This window comes from Phyllostomus discolor, chromosome 1 (assembly GCF_004126475.2).
Source record: "Phyllostomus discolor isolate MPI-MPIP mPhyDis1 chromosome 1, mPhyDis1.pri.v3, whole genome shotgun sequence".
NCBI lineage: Eukaryota > Metazoa > Chordata > Mammalia > Chiroptera > Phyllostomidae > Phyllostomus > Phyllostomus discolor.
Window position 1 is genome coordinate 191,013,672 of NC_040903.2, and position 22,935 is coordinate 191,036,606.

The 22,935-nt window shown below is 38.4% G+C and overlaps 1 protein-coding gene across 6 annotated transcripts in view; it reads left to right on the top strand.

The window, feature by feature from the left end:
- Positions 1 to 19,819, top strand: part of GPHN (gephyrin) — a 456,579-nt gene extending 436,760 nt beyond the window's left edge. For all 6 annotated transcript variants that reach the window (XM_036011094.1, XM_036011095.1, XM_036011096.1 and 3 more), the window contains 5 exons: positions 443 to 516; positions 4,657 to 4,721; positions 7,516 to 7,619; positions 16,944 to 17,040; positions 18,830 to 19,819. In XM_036011094.1, the coding sequence (XP_035866987.1) occupies positions 443 to 516; positions 4,657 to 4,721; positions 7,516 to 7,619; positions 16,944 to 17,040; positions 18,830 to 18,963 (474 nt within the window). In that variant the 3' untranslated portion in view covers positions 18,964 to 19,819. The remainder of the gene's footprint in view (positions 1 to 442; positions 517 to 4,656; positions 4,722 to 7,515; positions 7,620 to 16,943; positions 17,041 to 18,829) is intronic.
- The last annotated feature ends 3,116 nt before the right edge of the window (positions 19,820 to 22,935 follow it).

The following is a 22,935-nucleotide window of genomic DNA, read 5'->3' on the forward strand; positions in this document are numbered from 1 at the left end:
TGTCTTAAGAGAGAGGTAGAAGAGGGTAGAAGGAGATTAAATGGTAATGGGAAAAATACAATAAAAATTCTTTGTGAGAAAAAAAAGAGACAATAACCTATCAAGTAATGCTTTACATGTTAATGTACTTATTTGGTTTATTATCTAAGTACTGCTACTAGGATGTACTTTTTATGAGGACGGGAACATTGTCTCTTTTGTTCAAGGCTATATCCCCTGTACCTAGGTTGGTACTCAGCATACAACAAGTGCTCAATAAATACATATTGAATGAATTAATGAAGGACTGAGGAATGAAGGGATATTTGTCTTAAGCAAGTCAACTTCACTAAAATAAGATTTTTTTTATTTTAATCTTATAAATTCATTTTATCTTCATTTGAAGTTTTGAAAGTCTGGTATTGGAATGTGTAAAGTAAAGTGATTATTTTTATATTTGCAGGACTATCTCAAGCAGGTGCTGGACATCGATCTTCACGCACAGATCCATTTTGGCAGGGTTTTTATGAAACCAGGGTATGAAAATAATCTTATTATCTCATCTATGGGGTTGGCTTGGTTTGCTTTGACTAACAAAGCTGTAAATGCTTTCTTTTTTTTTATTCTATTATGGATTATATATTCTAATAAAAAATATTAGAGCAGTAAAAGTCTTTGCACAAGTGTAGCTCCTATCTGAAATGGGAATTCATCTTCCTTATGAATCACTGAGTTTGCTATAAATAAAGCAAAGCAACTTTCCCAACCTTTTTCTTTTTAATTTCCATGTCTGTTTCTCTCTTTCTCTTTTTCTCCCTCTCCATACTAATTCTTTGTCTCTCTTTAAAAACTCTTTTAATATGAAAAAACTCAAACATACACAAAAGTAGGGAGTACAGCGAACCCCCATGAACCCACACCCAGATTCTGTAACTATCAACATTTTTTCATAATTGTTTTATCAGCCTCATCCCTCACCTTTTTGGGAGGACAGGGGGCTGGATTATTTTAAAGCAAATTCTAGAAATTTCATTTTCATATACATCTCAAATAATAACAGCAACAACAGCAGTGTTCTCCTGTGTAATCACAATGGTATTACCTCACCTAACAAAATAAGTAAGAATACGTTAATATCTAATACCCTCATCATATTCAAAATTCTCCTGCATGTCAGGAAAAAGAATGCCTTCTCATAATTGTTTTGTTTAAATTAGAATTCAAGTTAGTTCACTCATGGTATTCAGTGAACTGACTGTTAAAGTATATTTATTGCCCCCTCTTTTTTTTGTCAGGCAACTTGGTGAGGAAACCGAATCATTTGTCCTAAAAGAATGGATTTAGCTGATTGTTTCCTTGTGGCGGTGTTTAATTTGTTCCACTCTTTCCAGGATATTCTATAGACTGGAAGTTAGGTCTAAAGCCTCGATGAGATTCAGATTCACCTTTTTTTCCTTTTTTCTGAGTACTTTGTAAGTAGGATTACATACTGCTTCTTACTGCCTCCCAGGAGGGAAGAAAAATAACCACATACCAAGGTCTTTCACATATCCTAAAAACTAATAACTCTTTAAGGAATGACTGATAGAGGTTCTGTAATCAATTGTAAATCCTCAAAGAATGCCAAATGTTGGTGTTGATGAAATCTTTGTGGACATGTCTTCGAGCAATAGTCTGGCTACTCAGACCACTTTCATTCCCTATTCAAAGGCTCAGTGCATGGATGGGCTTTCCAGCACACCTTCATGCTGTCAGGGACAGCAGTAGTGATGCTCTAGTTCAGAAATATACTCCGATAGGTGCTCATAGGAACCCTGAGAGAGGAGAGGTGAGACTTACCAGTTGTTATGAGCTATGGGAACTATTAGCATATTCCAGAAGCTTTTCTTAAGTGTCAGTCTAGCCCTCATAAATCCCCCTGACTTACTACTTACTCATGTCAGTTCTGGGATCGAGATCAGGCTTTACCTCCGTGATTTTGCCATTTAAGTATGAGGTTAATATTATCCCTAAAGCTGTCTTCACAACTTGATAGACTAGAATTCTTGGTGTTTTATTTCTGTAGTTGCCCCAGTATGGCTGCCATTGACAATGTTCTTTTATCATTGAAATATCAGATTTGGATCATTCTTACTAAGAATATTTTATCTTAAGCAAATACTGCTATGGTACGGGTGCACAGGCTTTTTTATTTCCCTCTCTATGAGCAGTACTAATTTGATAGAATACAGAGGACATCCCAAAAGCATGTCAGTGTGCTTCTAACTAATCCCTAAAATTACATTGATTATTCCCCTTGCAGTGAGACAGAAGCTGAGACTACTTGCCCTCACTGCTAGAAGAGAATTATTTGTGCAATATATATCATTTAAATTACTCTCGGCACCTATGATGTATAATTTTGGTACTCTTTATTTTCAGTCTTTTATTTATCACTTGCCTCAACTTTAGGAGTTCATCAGATCCTAATGCTTATTCTACTCACTTAGTCATAGCCCTTTGTGACTGCAGTCACTATAGAAATTCTGTTGTAGTCATATCTCAAGACAATTGAACAGTAAGTGCTGAGTTCCAAGGAAATGGCTTCCCGGAGCTTAGAAAAAAAACTTCACAGTCTGGCAATAGGACACTTGTGATAGTAATGCATGAAAACAGAATGTTTTCTTGTAGTGCAATCTTTTTTAAGTGAGTGCCTTTAGGGAAATCACAGTACCTGTCTGCAAGGTGCAAAAGATGATTTAAATTGCCTCTAAGTACAGTAGAAGGAAAGTGTTATACATTCCCTCCCCTCTCTTATTATGTGTGTTAGTTTGCTGTAATAAAGTGGTTTGGAAGTTTTAATGGGCTTCCTTTACTTGGCCAGAATTTTATACTTGTCTAAAGATAAGATTTGAAAAGTAATTGCTGCTTAGTAGAACAAGAACAAATATAAAAGCTCAAGAACAATTTAGCCTTGCTCTTCCCACATACAGTGCATTCAGAATGTAATTAACTTCTTTCATTTTAGACACAGAGATACTAAAAAAACAAAAGCCTCTGGAGTATTCTCAAGCAGATCTACCAATCACAGCTTTTATGGGTCATCTGCAGTGAACAAAGCTGTTTTTGAGAATGTACCTTGGAAATTATTTTCATCACACAGCAACAATCATTGCCAAGTAACCTATACGTAAATCAATATGACAATCTAATCTCATTTTTCTAGATATAGCAAAGAATCAAAAAGTAAGCAAAAAAGCCCTCAGAGTAGCTAAAAATAGATGTCACAAAGTCCACATACAGCATGCCCTTCGAGAGGAGAGCCTTGTCAAAGTAGGAGCCACACACTTAGACAAACCTTCTTTCAAATCTTTGTTTCTTCCTTTAGTTGCTAAGTGATTTGGGGCAAATTGCTTAATCTCCCTGAGTCCTAATTTCCTCATCTATAAAATGGGATGAATAATTCCATTTAATTTTCAAGCAGTCTCATGAGGTGACAGTATCCCACAATTGTCACCCCATGAGATTGCTTGAAAATTAAATGAAATAATGGATGTCATGCATAGATGTTTCTTTTGACTTTTGTTATTGCTATTTAGTATTATCATTCCAACAATATAACTGTTACTACTACTGTCTGATTCCCAAACCTAAATCAAGCTTTAAGGGTTGAGATGATGGCAGTCTAGCATTAAGGGGAGTCACAGAAAAATACTGGTAAAAGAAAAAGTCAGAAACAGCAACTGTAGAAACACAGCAGTGTCTGGTGTGGAGTTATGGTTTTTAAGTGAAAAGGAGAGTAGAATAAGTTCATAATATGGCTATAAATCATCAAAAATTATTATTGCCAAAGATAATGAGTGAATGACCCATTTTGAATGACCAACCTGCAAAAAGTAGTAAAAATAAAAATAATTTGGGTGCTTAAAAATTTTTTCAACTAAATGGAAATTTCAACATTCCCCAAGGATTCTATATCACTCAAGTTTCATTAATATATTGACAGTTGTAGCTGAAATTCTGTATAAAGGGTAATCAATAGAAAAAAATCACTCTTCTTAACTGCCCACCTCCTCCACGCCTCTCACACCCACTCCTCTCCATACCCCTCATGCTAAGGATTCCTGTCGGAATCTTGAGGAAGCAAAATTTGAATATTTTTTAAATGGCTGGTGTTTTAATTTTGTTCCAGTCGTGGTATTTTATCTATTTTGACATTTCAAAACACTCCTTTCATAGGAGGGAGATTCTTATGTTTATTGCTAAGTACCGTTTTAAAGGGTTGAGAAACCCTCATTTGAGCAATAGGCAGTTATCTGATAGGCATGTATTACTAAGTAGTCTCCTTATAATAAGAATGATTGTTTGGAATCTCCAGCAACAACAATAAATACGCCATTAGCCACATGGGTGGAGAAGCTCCACGACCTGGTATACTCATGCATGACACTGGCGGGAAGGGGGGACATAAGCTACAGGAAAGGAAGGGGTTTGGTTGCTTAGAAACAGTAGATGCTAAAGATGAGTTAATTTAAATGCTCTGGGAACACGGCAGGGTATAAAGGCTGAAAGATCAACAGGAAAGTACTTTTATACGGTATGCCTTCTGTATGGAGGGCCCCATGACAAGAAAGCCGGAGCACTGAACTTACTCGTCGTACTGCTTTGCGGTCACTAACCACCTCTTTTTTACTCCAGACTGCCAACAACATTTGCAACTTTGGATATTGATGGTGTAAGAAAAATAATTTTTGCACTACCAGGTAAGAATAATTGAAATATTTTATCTTGCTTTTTCTGTTAAAAAAAAAATGACCAAAATTTTTTGAATCTTAGGTGACCAGTATCCTGTCAGAGCACTTGCTTTGGGTCTGAAAGACCCGGGCTCAAGTCCCAGCTTTCCTTACTTGGAAAAATCACTTAACCTCACTGAAGGTGTTTCTTCATTTCTCATTGGGGCTGGTACTGACTCACAGGGTTGGCGCGGAAGTCAGATGAGATAGTCTCTTCCAGAGCACATTCCAAGTGCTGGCTGTCCCTGGGTCTTTCTGGGGCACCTGCTTTTCCCTGTGGGAGAGTGGTCCAAGTTAGCAATCTGACCACGTCCCACAGCTCGAAGTAGTGCACTCAAGGGGCCAGAGGGCCCAGAATCACCCATGCAAATGCCAGAACAAAAAGTAAGTCTCAAAATAGAGATATAAAGAAAAGAAAGCAGGCAGGAAAAAAATGTAGAACTTTAGAATCATTTTTAAAGCTCCAACATATAAGCATAAAAGAGATTAGATTTCTATCATATAGGGATTTGGGAGAGAAGACATGTAAGTTAAGTAGTCTTCAAAATTTGCCTGTAGTATGGAACTCCTTAGGGCTTTTAATGTATCCTTAGATAGTCTGAAAACCATTACATAGGAAAAATGAGCCTCCTTCCAGCTTTAATTTACTGGGAAGACACTGCAGACCATCTGTGGCGCGCATGGAAGAGACTGTTAGAGTGGACGCCTCATTCACCATTACCAAGGAAGTGTTGTTGATCTACCAAAGGAGTTTTTAAATAATCTATATTCAAATTGATACTTTAATTTGAGATTTTCTCTGCTTAGCCCGAATAAACCAAAAGAGGACAGCAACAGATCATTCAGATTGTAGAAGCAGCAAAGATGGGTCCCCGTACAAGGAGTTTAAAATTCAGAATTGTATTTCTGCTGTCCCAAGGGCCATGCATCTAAAGCCATTACTAATCTTGGTAAGTTTTAACGCAGATCAAAAGTTTTGTGTATCTACCTGCTATTTATGTAACTTCTTAAAATTACTGTATAGCACATGTTCACTATGGAAACATTAGAAATACTGGTAAGCATTAAGAAATGTTATCCATAATCTCCTTTTTTTTTTAAATAACCACTGTTTCCAATTTTTATATCAGCCTTTCCAGTCCTATTTTTATAGAGTAATTGTATAAAGCAATAGCAATTACAGGAATTCTATAATCATTGTTAAATGAACAGTAGCAGGAGGTTTTGAGGGGGGCAGTTTGTTGTTTTTGGGGGGTGTTTTTTGTTTTCAGAAAAATTTCCATCTATTTGTATTTGGAGGCAAGGGAAAAGCAATTTATTCTTATTAAGAGTCTGCTATTCTATTGGACAACTCATTTTTCTGTTGAAATAATAAGTATCATTTGTGACTTTTTACAACTTAAAAAATCTATTCTTAGCTACTTTTGTAGGTAGAAGAAAATTAAAGGTATGGTTTTAGCTAATAATAGGCTAAATTCACCATTGCCTTTTCCTTTAACAATACAATTAGCAGCACATAGCCAGGCCAAGGGAACCTCAAAATCTAATAGCCCATCATCTATCCCCAGTATACGCGTATATGTTCACATACAACTGTATCAAAGTATTAATAAAATTCAAATTTTAGAACCAGAAGGGCTACTGAGAATCATGTAGTCCACCCTTTCGTTTTGTGAATGAGTTCATTAAACTCAGAAAGGTTTGGAACTGACTAGGGTCGCACAGCTTGGTTAGTTAACATGCCACACAAGAAACTAAGTTGGTTATTCTCTGCCCGGCCATTTATTTCACAACCCACCTTTTCCCCTCTTTAACGTACATGACACCCCCAGATTTCTTCTTGGAAAGGTACAATTGAATGTCTCAAGTTTTGTTTATAACTCCAAAAGAACTTGGCGTTTATATTAATCTGCTCAGGCTGACATAATAGAATATCACAGGCTAGATGACTAGATGACAGATAACAGAAATTTATTTCCTCCCAGTTTCAGAAACTGGGCATCTACAGGCCAGATGCAGGCAAGGTTACCTTCTGTTGAGGTTTTTCTTCCTGGCTCACAGACGGCCGCCTCCCACTGTGCCCTCACGTGGCCATTCCTCTGTGCACTACACTCCTGATCTTTCTCTTCTCATACGGACACTGGTTCTACTGAATTAGGGCCTCACCCTGATGACCTCATTTAATGTTCATACCTCTCTAAAGGTTCCATCTCCAAATAAAGTCACATTGGGCTGTTAAGACATCAAAAAATGAATGGGAGGGAAAAAAACACAGTTCAGTCCATGTAGTATTTATCTTCAAGTCCTTCACATTTGAATCACTCAGTTTTATTTTTTAATTCAAAGAAATGTCTGGGTAGAAGGGATTATGGATAAATTTATTTATGCTCATCCTACATCCTAATATTTTTTTGTACTGAGCATGTATTACTATGGAAATTTTAAAAACAACAAGTAGAAATGGCTTTAAACTTACTAAGACTAGTAATGGCTTTCAAAGTATAGCTCCAGAAAAGTAGAAATAAGTAGTGTTAAATAGCTTCTAAACATCAGAAGTTTCACTGCTAAACCCCAAAGTCCGCACCGTCTGTGGCATTTGGTTGGCTACAGTTCTATTCTGACATCCTTTTGGGTTTAAGGTGATTCCGAAGAGAAAGACAAGTAGTCACTTCACTCCTCTGTGACACCTGAAGGTATAGGCGGTCAGAAGTATTGGGCAGTTTGTTATGTGTACACTGTAAATAACTGCTTGGTTGGCTTCCAGGGAATCCTGTGTCGGCCGTGGTCACCTGCAATCTCTTCGTCGTGCCTGCACTGAGAAAGATGCAGGGCATCTTGGATCCTCGGCCAACCATCATCAAAGCCAGGGTAATGTTTTCTAATGACCAGGAACTGAAGTTGAAGCCTAATAACATATAAGGATGTGATCTAGATCCAGAAATATCTAGAATTTTACATTAGTTTTGAAAATAAAGAGGAAAGAGTCCCTTTTATCCCCTGCCCAAATTACTCCATGAGCCTAACGTGAATAATTTTCTTCAGCACGAGGTCGGGATGGGAGTGGAGATATAATGACAAAACCGTCAATAGGCGTGGCGGGCACTAACCTAACGCTAAACCTATGCGGAAGGAGGGACAAGAATTCTCTTGCCCCTGTGTAAAGTCACAGAGGACAGCAATCTGCCCACTTACTTTTTCTGTAACTTCACTGATAAATTTTAAGAAAAAGACAAAGGACTAAAAAAAGACTCTAGTGAATCAGAAGCAAAGGGGGACCGTTTTGTTTGGAAAAGGACTACTAAGGCTGAGGAATTATATGTACAGCACAAGTTACCTGGAAATTAGAGTCCCCTTCTCTACCACCACTAACTTCAATTTGATTTTACTACTATACAACTAATTATGTAACACACACTGTAAAACAATGAACAATGTTACTGGAAATATAAACCAAAATACCAAACCATGACTTTTTTTAAGCTTTATTGAGGTATAATTTATATACAAGAATTACACATATTTAATATACATTTTCATGTGTTTGGACATGTGCATACACCCATGATATCATCACCACCATCAGGTACTGAACATATCTAGCACCTCCAAAAACTTCCTTGTGTTACTACTGATTTGGTTTGTTTGTTTATTTCATGGTAAGAACATTTAACAAGAGAACTGTCCTCTACATTTTAAAGTACACAATATCACATTACTAACTATATGTTATACAGCAAGTCTCTAGAATTCATTTACCTTGTATAACAGAAACTTTATATCCATTGAGCAAATATTTCCCATTTCCTTATCCCCTTAGGCCCTGGTAACCAACATTCTGTCCTCTGCTTCTGTGAGGTTGACTATTTTAGATACCACATAGAAGCAGAATCATGGAGCACTTGTCTTTTTGTGACTAACCTATTTCACATAGAATAATGTACTCCAGGTTTATGCATGTTGCCAAAAATGGTAGGTTTCCTTTTTTTTTAAGCTGAATAATGTTTCATTGTATGTATACACCACATGTTCCTTATCCTTTCCTCTGTTGAGTACATCTGGGTTGTTTCCATATCTTGGTTATCATGAATAATGCTACAGTGAACATGGGGATACAGATGTCCCTTTCATTCCTTTTTTTTTTTTTTGGATATATACCCAGAAGTGGAATCGCTGGGTCATATGGTAGCTCTACTTTTAATTTTTTGAGGAGTCTTCATGCTGCTTTTCATAGTGATTGTACCATTCTGCATTCTCACAAACAGTTTGTAGGGGTTCCAGTTTCTCCACATCCTCATTATTACTTATTGTCTTTGGTTTGTTTTTTTAACAATAGCTATCCCAACAGGTTTGAGGCAATATTTAATTGTAGTATTGACCTGAATTTTTCTATCAATTGGTGATATTGAGCACCCTTTCATACATGTGGTGGCCATTTGTATATCTTTTTTGGGGAAATATCTACTGAAGTCCTTTGCCCATTTTTTTAAAGATTTTATGTATTTATTTTTATAGAGAGGGGAAGGGAAGGAAAAAGAGAGGGAGAGAAACATCACTGTGTGGTTGCCTCTTGTGCACCCCCTCCTGGGGGCCTGGCCTACAACCCAGGCATGTGCCCTGACTGGGAATTGAACCAGCAATGCTTTGGTTCACAGGCATATGCTCAGTCCACTGAGCTATACCAGCCAGGGCTGAAATCCTTTGCCCATTTCTAATCAAATTATTTCGTTTTTGCTATTGAGTTTTAAGAGATTCTTATATATTTGGGATATTAACCGCTTACCAGATGGATGGTTTGCAAATATTTTCTCCCATTTAATAGGTTGCCTTGTCACTCTGTCAGTTGTTTCCTTGGCTGTGCAGAAGTTGTTAAATTTAACGTAGTCACACTTGGTGACTTTTGGATTTTGTTGCCTATGCTTTTGGTGTCAAATCCAAGAAGTCATTGCTAAGACCGATGTCAAGAAAATTTTCTCCTATGTTTCCTTTTGGGAGTTTTATAGTTTCAGATCTTACATTTAAGTGTTTAATCCATTTTTGAGTTAATTTTTGTGCATTGTATAAGAGTTTAATTTTTTCTTTTAAATATTCAAATATAGTTCTCCCAATACCCAAACTGTTAAGAGCTCTTTTCAAGAGCTCTTAATAAATTCAGATATGACAGAATGCTATGATTGGTTCACAGGAAGAATATAAAATATAAAAGAGTAAAAGGAAATGTTAAAAAAATATTACTCTGAGAATATATAGGATAAAAAAACATTAAGAAAATCTAAGCTTCAAATGTTTTAATATTGACCTCCTAAATATTGAGGTTTGTAGACTAGTATATAAAGGAGATATTCTCCTTAAATTTTTAGTAGAAGTTCAATTAGACATTTCTGAAATCAGACTTTCTTTAGTTTTTTCACAGTGGTAGTCTTATTTTAAATTAACTGGAAAAGAAGATAAAAAGCCATTAGTGATTCCAACTTAATTTAAAAAAAGGTCAGAGCCATGAAACTTAGATTTAATCATTTAAATCAGCAATTCTGAATTTTTCCACTGTTTTCCTATTTGCTAAATTTAGGAAATAAGGAAAACCCATACTGTTATAAGAGAAAGAAGGAAGGCTTCTCTTTAACTTTGCAGAGCTACTATGAATCTTCTTATTTATTTCTCACTTTTGACATCCACCGTCTCTTCTTTAAAACTGACATTGTGGCAGTGATTTGTTCTGACAACAGAGTGCCCTGTAATCAAACTGAAGCTTAGTGCATTCATTGTTCACGATGCCGCTCGTTCCTGTCAGCCCATGCAATCAAGAACTGGCCGAAGAATCAGACAGACCCCTTCCTCCCACAGAGCAGTGTCACTGGGGCTCAGAATGAGTCATCAGTATACTCGGCTGCTTGCCTCTTTTGTTTTAACTTCCCAAATCATCCCACACCTTTACTGACTTAACCGCCACTTTAAAACATAAATCCTGTTCACTTACTCGAAACATGGTTAAAGCTTGTGGTCTCTACTTTCTGATCATCTGAGACGCAGCTTACACACACCTCTTATTACTGTTCTCCAAAACGTTTGCCATAGTCACGGCCTCTCCCAATTCCTGCTGCTTTGGGGCGGTGGGGTGGATGTTAACTGCAGGTGTCAGGAACTCCCACTGCTGGACTGGGATGTAGCTGTCCTATGGGTAGGGCAATGCTGTACTGTATTAAAAGGTCAGCACAAAAAAATGTCACCTTTTTATATCAACACATTCTGAAGAGCATCAGTTTGGAATAAACATTTTCCCTGTTTCCTTGGTCAGGTATGGTTGAGATTGAAATACTTCTGATTTTAATAGGCAATCAGAAACATAATCCTAGCAATTCATCCAATAGAATTATTGACCTGATGTTTCCACAGAAGGACACCCTGCCATGTGTTTCCTTATTATCCCATCAAAGCACCAACACTGTCCCTCGTTCTCAACTCTTTTCACTAGGAACATCCCTGAGGTAACGCGCATTAGTGTAACAGCTCACCACAAGCATTGATTAAGAGAAGGAGAAGGGAAAATACTTTCATCTCCCATGGGACCAGGTCAGCGTGTCCCAGGAGAGAACAAGCCTGTTGGAAGCCCGTTTGACAGTTCTGACTTGTCTGCCCTCCCTCTTCTCTTCAGCATTAGTGTCCAGCTTGCTGTAACAACTTAACGCTTTCTGACTAATGTCATAGACAATAAAATGCAAAACATTTCAACAAAATGTTTATATTGTTTGAAAATTGCTAAGGTGTTTGCAGTTGTCAAGAGAAATCTGCCTGTTCATTGTGACAAAATCAGTCATTGATCATGAAAAGATATCATTGAATGCCAGTTATATGAGTATATTGTAGCCTATGGATCAAAAACAGATATTGAAAATGATAGAACTGTCCATGATTTATAAGAAATATATAAATCAGTTTTAGTTTATTATTAGGAAATGAAAAAGATACCTAGGTTATAGAAATTTTGGCAAAAATGAATTTAAAACTGATCCATACGTGCATGTGCAAGGATTTTAAAGATACATGATAAATTTTAGATAGATGATTTATAGCGTGAAAACCTCAAGGTCCTCTCTGGTATAGACTGATGAAATTAGTGCCTCATAACTTCTATAGCACTTATTAAAAAATGTAATGTAAAATCCTTTCACCACCCTCTGGAAGCTTTGGCCAAGTAGAGGCCAAGCCCCCAGCCCCCCTCCCCAGGTCCTCGAGAATGTCGTCTTTGGCCTTCACCCAAATGGAATCCCCTTTGGTCATTTGTTTCCTCACAAGCTTTCTTCTCCAACCTCTGCACCTCTTAGTCCCAACCTGTTCCCCCGAATCTTTTAGAGCTTTCACCTTCTCATTACCACCATCAAACCCTCCAAAGACAGTCAGGTCTTTGGCAATTGTCTAATTGTCATCTTCTTTTCGCTACCTTACCTCTCACCATCACTTGCTTTATTTCTGTAATTCTAAATACTTTTATTTCTACTTCGTAACTCACGCACGCATCCTTTTTAATACCCAGAACTGCTCCAGTTCAGAAATCACCAACTCTGACCCCTGGCTGGCGTGGTTCAGTGGGTTGAGTGTTGGCCTGCAAACTAAAGGGTAACTGGTTTGATTCCCAGTCAGGGCACACGCCTGGGTTGTGATACAGGACCCCAGTAGAGGGTGTGCAAGAAGCAACCACACACTGATATTTCTCTCCCTCTCTTTCTCCCTCCCTTAGCCCCTCTCTCTAAAAATAAATAAGTAAAACCTTTTTAAAAAATCCCCAACTCTAATGTACAAATAAGCAACAATGTCAAGTTACCAATCAGTACATATTAAAAAGTATAAACAACCCTATAACCCTCACACTTTTCCCTCAGTCCATAAGCTCCTCCTGGCTTTACCACTTTCCTCATCCCATCTAAATCCTGTGGTGTATCACTTCAACATTTGTCCAGCACCTTCAACTTATTTTGCCTCTTCTTCCCTGCGCTACGACCCACTCTAAAAATCTACAAACTTCTTTGCCCTTCACTGTTTTTATTCCAGGCCACTAAGTACAGCTAACAAAGAGTAAACAGCTGTTGCAGTTAACATTTTCTGTTCACAAATCTCAGCAGGGGCCAAAATTTTCTTTGGTGATTCTTATGCATCCCACAGATCAGCTGCTGCATTCCTTACTGGTCTTATCTCACTTCACCATCCTCCTAAAGCCCCTCCACGTCCACATCCCCTGAGTCTTGTAGGCACATAAGCCCTGATTTGAATGATGGCTCCAACGTTTACTAGATTATAACCCTTGGCATATTTCATTGTTTCCCTTCTACTAACCTTGCTTCCTCTTAAATCTTTTTTGTCTAACTTTAATCCTAGCAGTATCACCACTTAGTAACCTTCAGTGCTTCCCATGACCGCAGGGTTAAATACAAACTGCTCAAGTGAGCGTGGAAGGCCTTCCGTCCGCAGGCCTGTTTTCCTCTCCAGCTTCATCTGCTTCCTATTCTGCACTGTGACCGTACAGAACTAATTACTGCTTCTTCCACAGGGGACATGAGAGCCCCTGCCTGTGCCTGTGTTTATTCTCCTTCCTCAAAGGTTCTCCCCTCACCACCACCATCTCCTTTCTCAGCTTAGGAAATTCCTTAGTCACAAGACTCAGGCACCGCATCCCCTGGAAGCCCTTCTCAGCGTCCCAAAGAAGGGTTGATCACTTACTTCTTCGTGCCCTTTCCTACCACTCACACCGCTCTGTGATAACACTATTATACTCTATTTGCAATTAATTATTGACTCTGAGTATTCTTTGAGATCACTTCTCTATAAGATGGGCAGGAGGAAAAGGAAGGATAAAATACATCTACTTCTTTCACTAAAAATGCTGGTTTTAGAGCACATTTAGGCTTATAGCAAAATTACAGAAAGTGCGGTGTTCCCATAGACCTCCTGTCCTCACACACATGCAGCCTCCCCTGCTCCTGATGTCCTGCACCAGATCAGTACATTTATTACGATAGATAAACCTGTTTTCCCACCCAAGTCCGTAGTTTACTTTAGAGTTCATGTCGGTGTACTGTATTCTATAGGTCTTGATAAATGTATGATTACATGTATCTGTCTTTATAGTATCCTACGGCATAGTCTCACTGTCCTAAAAGCCTTCTATGTTTTGCCTATTCATCCCTCCCTCCCCACTAACCCTTGGTCTTCTGTCTCCCCAGTTTTACCTTTTCCAGAATGTGATATAGTTGGAATCATACAGTATGTAGCCTTTTCACATTGGCTTCTTTCACTTAGTGATGATACGCATTTGAGATTCTTCATGTCTTTGAATGACTTGGTAGCTCATTTCTTTTCATGCTAAATAATATGCCATCGTCTAGATGTATCACCATTTCTTTATCCATTCACTTACTGAAGGACATCTTGGTTGCTTCCAACTTTTGGCAGGTATGAGTAAAGCTGTTACAAACATTAGTGTATATGTTTAGACAGAAATGTTTGGTTCATTGGCTAAACACCAAGGAGCACAATTACTGGACTGTATGGTAAAAGTATGTTTTTTGTCATAAGAAAGTGCCAAACTGTTCTCCAAAGTGGCTGTACCATTTTCCACTGCTACCAGGAGTGACAGAGCTCCTGTCCCTCCACATTCTTCACAGGGTTTGGTGTGGCCAGTGTTTTGGATTTTGGTCTTTCTAGTAGGTGTGTAGTGATATCTCATTGTTGTTTTAATTTGCAATTTCCTAATGACATATGATGGTGAACGCCTTTTCATATGCTTATCTACCTATGCATATATCTTCTTTGGTGAGGAATCTGTTCAGGTTCTTTTGCCCATTTTTTAATTGTGTTGTTCCTTTTCTGCTTGAGTTTTATGAATTCTTTGTATATTTTAGATCACAGGCCTTTATCAGAAAGGCCTTTTGCAAATATTTTTTCCCAGCCTGTGGCTTATCTTCTGATTCTTTTGACCTTTTTTTCCCAATTCTTTCCCTTAGACATTTATACTTACAACATATCATATAATACTACACTAAATGATAAATTTCATGCCTTGAATGACTACTGTGCGTCAGGAAAAGATGCCAAGGAAACAGAGGAAACAGTCCTAGGCCACAGCCCACTGCCCATTTCGAATGAGTAGAAGACGTCATCAGAAGTGAAACACCAACCACTCACAATGCTTTTTCTCCAGAAGTTGTGTTTATTCATGGTACATCATTCTTGCAAGCGTTGAAGCTCATAGTGAATAGGTGCTTTCTTAAGCTTAAGTGGTGTAAGTAATATACCAGCACAATAATGTCAGTATGACTAAACATATTGGTTAATAAAGCATCCTGCATTTCAATGAAATACCATAAAATCTAATCAATTTATCTCTTGCTGCAAAAGGAACAGCTGTTTGTGAAGCTGTGAAAAAAATTAATTCACTTCAATTTGATGCAAGTGATTCTTGTTCCTTAAGTTAATTTAAATACCTCCTTTGAAACAATCAACCCCTTTTGTGGATAAACAAACCTGCATAGGGAAACTAAATAACCAGCTAATACAGCCACCAGTTAGCAGTAAACCTGGAAGTAGAACCTTGGTGTCAGATATCATCTCATTCCAACATTTGGTCCACTGTACTACCACCAGCCAATCAGCACATTGTTCGGGGAAACCTTGCTTACACACTTAGCAAGTCACACAGCCATGTGACTAGCTCTTGGAGTTCAGCACTGGAGAACACACACACACACACACACACACACACAGATTGAAAGAGATTTTTCCCTCAGGTAAGCACAAAATAATTTAGGAATAATGTAAAATTAACCTCCAATACATATGAAATAGAATATAAACATAAGCAAGATTAAGTGAGAGTAGACTGTGATTTAATCAAAGAAAACACCCTAGAATTAAATTTTATTCTGGATTCCAGAGGAAAAGCATGAATTGTCAGAGTGAATGATTAGAATGCTTAAAAACATAATAAACAAAGTAGATTGAAGACAGACTTACTTGAATCAAAAGTTCCAGTTTTGTAAACATTTTTTTTTATTTCAATCATTGTTCAAGTACAGTTTTCTCCCCCCTACTCCCGTTCCAGCCCCTCCACCCAACCCTCCCCCCTTCCCCCCATTACCCCCCACCCCTAGTTTTTGTCCATGTGTCCTCCAAATTTGTTCCTGTAATCCCTACCCATTCCCCCCTGAAATTCCCTCTTCTCTCCCCTCTGGCCACTGTGAGACTATCCCCTATTTCAGTGTAAAAGTTCCAGTTTTAACTGTATCATTTGATCTAAGCAATATCTGTGTTAGTTGAATAAAACCTTTCTAGATCATTTTAAGGTAGAGTAATTGTCCATAATTATATATTGTATAAACTTGTTGAAAGATTACCTTTTAGGCACCTACTACTAACAAATTAACACATTAACTTGTCAGATTTCAGTGTGAATTTAGTAACAGATTTAAAAGACTATGGCTCCAGGTTAAAGGTTGATTGGCCATTCTATGTCATGTGTGTGCACTGAAGTTGCTATGATAGAAAGGACTTTATCCTTGTTAGGAGAATACAAAAGATGTAATTTCATAGCAAAGACTCATTCAGAGGAATTCTTTTATTACCAGTGATGTGGCTAAACCAAAACTTTTAGTAGGGACTACTTTTAGTTGCCTTAATGAGCTTATATACCAGTGTTGGGACATTAGGGAAGTATTCAAGAGAAAGAGAAAGCAGCTCTCCCATTTACGTCAGGGATAGGTGTATGAATGGGTAGCTGAGCAGCACCTCAGTAAATACTTACTGGATATATGGAGGGATGGACAGATAGATGGGCATACAGATAAATGGATACAGATCTTGGTTGGTTTTTTTGTTTGTTTAGATCTGCTTCCTTTATTTTCAATTGTTAAAATTTTTGAATTCAGAGGTCAGAAGTACCTGTCCTCACAACCCATAGTATTACATGTCAAAAATAGACCTCATCTTTTTCGTCTGCCTTTTCCACCACTGTGAGAACCAGCTTCTGGGCTCTTTTCATCAGAGCAACTCTGGACTCCTGTGTTAAGAAGATAAGGTGGCAGCGGTGGAGACAGATATTCACTGTTTTCCATGTCCACTGTATTCTTTGCACAACCTCCCCCACCCTGTAGTTTTAAAAAATGGTCAACTGATCAAACTTGTTTTATCTTCCCTTTTATTCTATAGTTATCATGTGACGTAAAACTGGATCCTCGCCCAGAATACCATCGGTGTATACTGACTTGGCATCACCAAGAACCACTGCCTTGGGCACAGAGTACAGGTTAGTCATTCACAACTTGCAGGTATGTCTGTGTACCAATCCTGCTGAAACACTCATTTATATAAGAGGTCTGTCCAGAAGGTGTCCAGCCATGTAATATGAAAAATAGAGATATTCACTGAAGAAGATACAAGATATAAGAAACACTGTGCATAGGACAATGATGCCTCAGTCCCATTGAAAGTAGGCACCTTGGGACCTCACACAGTTCTTCTAATTGCCATCAGCTGCCCTTTCATATTTTCCTGAATCTCATCAATGGTCTGAAATCTCTTCCCTTTCAAAGGTGATTTTAATTTTGGGAAAAGACAGAAGTCATAGGGCGCCAAATCTGGGCTGTAAAGGGGCTGAGTCACCTGAGAAATTTGATGTTTTGCCAAAAAAAAAAAACTCTGCACGTCACATGATGCATGAGCAGGTACATTGTCGTGATGAAGCTGCCAATCACCAGTTGCCTATAACTGTGGCCTTCTGAATCATCCGAATAGTTTCCATGAAGGAATGTTTAAGCTTGACACATAGTTTGATGCAGATTCATTGCTCTACTGGCTCAGGCATTTTGAATGCAACAGCCACACAGTACACATGCTCACTCAACAGCATCTACCACCCCCACTGAGTAGTACAGTGAAGTGGTCATTGTTCACACATGCGCCTTCTAGTCCACTCTCCTTGGCTGCCAGGTTACATGGATGTCATGCAGACTTTTTCCAGACAGACCTTGTATGTAACCTCCTCCCTAAGGTAAAGCTAATTTGGAATCATTATACATTTTCCTTTTAGAAAGATTAAATGACTGAAATTTTCCTAAACAATATAGCATAAACGGACAAAAAAAGTAATAATAATGATAAAGGTTTTGTTATTCCATGGAGCCAGCCTTTCTAGATAAGCATTTGAAATACAAATCTAGAATTACTAAAGATTTTTATCTGTTTGTTCAGCCAGTAACTTCTGAGTATAACTTTGTAGGAAAACAAGGGATTGTGGATAAGCCACCCTGAAATGGGAGATCAAAGCCTGATTATATGATTCTCTGTAGCCACTAGTATACCCTAAATGTTGATAAGATTTAAGGAGTGAGAAGTCAGTATTGATAATTTGGAGTGCCACAGTTACCTCCTCAAACCTTTACACTTTTATCCCCAGCTTCCCTAGTCATATTTTACCTAACTTCTATGTGACTCTAGTAAAACCGTGTTGCCCCTTAAACAAGCGTCCTCTCAAGTGCAGATATCAGCTAACACCTGACTAAGTGCATGGGCCTTGCCGTCTTGGGGACTTGAATTCAAATTCACCACCAAGTAGTTAGTAGGACCCTAAGCAAGTTACTTCAGCTCTTTTGAGTCTTGTGAGAATAAGAATTAAATAAGATGGTTAAGTAACTTGCCTACCACCTTGTCTGCCACTTAGTAAACACTACGAAGGAAATGGTAGTTGCTGCTATTATCATCATTATTTTAATAGGTTTTTAAAAGCCTCTGTTTTCAGACACACATAACATTTCAGCCTGAAGAGAGAAAGTCTGTGGCATTTGCATAATGCTACAAAATCCTGGTTTTATTCTTATAAGCAGTAATTTCTACTGTTATTTTTAGAGTTTAGTGGGGAGGTTGTAGGATAGAGCAGCAAGGCTACATAAAAAAGGTTCTGGGAAGTCTGACCATCTCTCTTCCCCTCAAAGACCTGTGTGTCTGTTCATGGGTTCTTACTTTGGAAAGAACAACAAGGGCTCCAGATGTATCCACTGTGATGCAGAGGCTGCTGTAATGAGAGTATTTCTTTCTAGGTAATCAGATGAGCAGCCGTCTGATGAGCATGCGCAGCGCCAATGGACTGTTGATGCTACCTCCAAAGACAGAGCAGTACGTGGAGCTCCACAAGGGCGAGGTGGTGGACGTCATGGTCATCGGACGGCTATGATGGCCGCCGCGGAGAAGCTTCGATGCATGCCCACATATCATTGACTGTACCCTGTAATATGCAACGGCACAGCTAGTTTTTCTGATTTGGATAAAAGTTGATCTGTATAGTCAACATCTTGAACTATATTTCAAAAGAATTTAAATACCTTTTAAAGAAAAAACACCTAAAAATAAATCTTAACAGACAACTCTATTCTGATTATATCAAAGCAGATTTTTCCTTTCTCGCAATCGCTTTGTGTGTTCAATGCTAGGTCTGATAGCAATAGCTTTTAGTAGACAGCAGTAGGTGCCTGCAGAACTTGTGTTTTTCTCATCTTTAAACAACTACTTATGCTCTTAAATCAAGGCTGTCTGCTTATTTATACTAGCGTAGGCAACACTTGGATTTCCCTTCTTAGTATGCTTCATAACCGCTTTACAGAGAGCTTTTGCTTGTTCTTTATCATGTATCTCGTGTTTATGTGCACAGTGCCAAAAGAAGAGTGACGGGGGCGGCCGCCCTGCCTCCAGGAGCACCACCCCTCACAGAGCTTCCGGGGAAGTTTCTCGCCCCAGCAGCCTCATGGCACAGTCCTCTTGGGCAGTAACTGGATACCTTTTATTTGAACAAACAAACTGGGGGAAAAATGCTTCCTTAAGTGCTGACAGCCTTTTTAACTAATACATTTAAAATTGTACAGAACAAAAAAATAAAATCAAAGACTGATCTTGTACAGATATTAGTGTTACCAGCATTCATGTGGAAATCAAGAGCAAAGAAAAAATAATGTTAAACAACTCTGTACTATAACATTTTCTGTAATGATACTGAAACTTAATGAATAAAAAAATCCTTGATCATTATATAAAAATCCATGGTGTTGGCCTTGTTATTAAAAAAGAGAACGTTGTCACTCGTCCTGGCCAGGTTCTGCCTGGGAAGAAGGCATATTTAAGATGACTTAGCAAAGTCAGGTGGCATGAAGGGGATCGCTAATGCGGTAGAACTGTATTCTACTGCAGGATCGTGCTCTGGGGAACTGCGGCAACACAGATCAGAAAACGGTCGAGAACCTGCAGTTGGTCTGCGCTTTCCAGTCATAGCTGGGGAATCACAAGCAAATTTAGAGGAAAGATAGTTGATAATTTAGGAGGATGAAACTAAAATCTTATTTTAGATGTCATAAAAACAAATTTCAAACATCTCTGAACCAGAAAATTTCAGATGAGTACCTAGAAATGTCTTGATCATGTTAGAAGGGAAGTGAGAAATGGGAGAACTCTGTGCTGATCACAGAAAACGCAACCAGTGAAACACACTCCGTCCCTAGGGCTCCCTTAATAAAAATTCAGGAGCGCTTTTCAAATGGTGACGGCAGGGGCACTGACTCCGCTGCAGGGCACGCGGAGTGAAGCGAGCGACAGACACCGGACTCCTAGTGAACACGGCGCCAGGTGACGATGGTGAATAAAGCCAAGTTGTAAACAACAAATGCTCGATACTAATACTCAATATTTCCAGAGTTGAAAAATAAAATGTTCTGTATTTTAAGTGTTTTTATATTTGCAATTAAAGAAGATAAGGTTAGTTAACAGAGGTCAAATGAAAGGTCATGAACAGCGCTTTACCCACATTCATTCAAAAAATATTTATTGATCATCTAATATGCGTTTGGGTACAAGGCATATCGTGCTACTGTTTACAAAGATGGATAGAGCCAGTAGCTAACATTAAACTCCGTTGAGGGAGATGATAAAAACATGTGCAAGTAACCATAATATTTGATGTTTGATACTTGAAAATTCATAGTACAGTGTGTAGAATGTGATAAATTACAAAATTCAGATGTAAAGAGTTGGAAGAGTTCAGATGATAACCTTCTACAAGGTAAGATTTCAAGGGACAAGATGACATTTTAGTGGGCCTTAAAGGAAGTGTGCAGTTTTAAAGATGATGCAGGAAGAAGGGCATTCCAGAAATAGAGAACTATGGACAGTTAATAATAATTACTTTTATTACAAAATGTAAGCTCAATGAACATAAGAATTTTTGTTTACTTTATTCACGTATATTATTCACTAGTCCTTAGATTTCTTGGTATCTAAATGTAGGCATCAGTAAATATTTGTCCAGTGAAATACATTATATAGAGCTTACTCTATGCCCAGCACTTTTCATCTGTTTGATTTTCACAACAACCCTGTAAGGATTATTATTTCTATATTACAGATGAGGAAATTAAGGCACAGGAAGAGAAGTTAAGCAACTTGTCCATGGTCACACAGCTAGCAAGAGGAGGAGCCAAGATTCAAACTTAGCAATCTGGCTTCAGAGTCCACACTCAAACACTAAGCGATAGCAACAGAAAACTCGCAGAGAAGAGGTCAGGGCCAGTGGGAGCATCTTAGTTTGGAGTGTTGGAGGGAAAAGTCCATGAGTGGAATGAAAGGAGGAGCATTCTGCAGAAGAGAAAAAACCAGGTAGAGCAGTGTTCCAAAACCAAGGAGAGCTTCCAAAAGGAAAGGAAATCAGAAAATGTACAGAAATGTCAAGAAAGATGAAGGTTCAGGAAGACTTACTGATTCGGCAATCATTCCTGAGCTACAAGAGGGCAATTTCAATAGTGGGCTGAGGGCAAAAGCCAGATTGCAAAATAGAAACCATGAATATAAATGCTTTGGAACTTGTGCATAAGAAAGATAGACACAAGATGATAGTTTGAACTGATAACAAGATGGATGAAACATTTTTGTTTGTGGCTTTGTGAAAAAAGAAATAGTAGCGGGCATATTAAAATGCAAGAGTAAGTCCCCAGATGGAGAAAGAGCGGAAGGAAAGGCTGGATTTAAGGAACCTGGTGCCAAAAGAGGAAAAGAAACATTTTTTCTTCTGAGTTAGAAAAGGGAAAAATATAAACATATCTATAATAGATACAACATTATTTTTAATGTTTTTTAGTTAGTTTTTAGAGAGGGGGGAAGCAAGGGAGAAAGGGAGAGAAACATTGATCGGCTGCTGCTCATGTGCTCCCCGACCAGGGACCAGACCCACAACCCAGGCATGTGCCCTGACTAGGAATCGAGCTGGTGACCTTTCAGTTTCTGGGACGATGCCAACCAACTGAGCCACACCAGTCAGGCTATTTATTTTTTAGTTGAATTTATTGGGGTGACATCGGTTCATAAAACCACACAGGTTTCCATTGTACAACTCAACAAAACACCTGCATACTGCATCCTGGGCCCATCGCCCCAAGCAAAGTCTCTCCATCCCCATCTTCCCACCCTTCACCCACCTCCACCTCCACCCCTCCCCTCCTTCCCCTCCTTTCCCTCCGGCTTTCACCACACTGCTGTCTGTGCCTGTGTGACATACACATACACACACACATTTTTTTTTTTGCTCAATCCCTTTATGTTCTTTCATCCAACCCCCCATCCTTCTGACAGCTGTCAGTCTGTTCCATGTATCTATGCCTCTGTTTCTACTTTGCTCATCAGTTTATTTTGTTCATTAGATTCCACATATAAATGAGATCATATATTTGTCTTTCCCTGACTGGCTTATTTCACTTGGCATAATAATCTCTAGGTCCATCCATGCTGTTGCAAAAGGTAAAAGTTTCTTTTTTGTGACCAGTAGTATTCCACTGTGTAAATGTACCACAGTTTTTTGCCCACTTATCTACTTATGGGTCCTTGAGCTATTTCCAGATCTCGGCTATTGTAAATAACACTGCAAATGAACATAGGGGTGCATACATGAGTACTCTTTCAAATTAGTATTTCAGGTTTCTTCCAATATATTTCCTGAAGTGGGATCACTGGGTCATAAGACAGTTCCATTTTTAATTTTTCTCTGATGATTAGTGATGTTGAGCATTTTTTCATATGTCTATTGGCCATCTGTATGTCCTCTTTGGAGAAGTGTCTATTTAGGTCCTTGTTCATTTTTTAATTGGGTGTTTGTCTTCTTGGTATTGAGTAG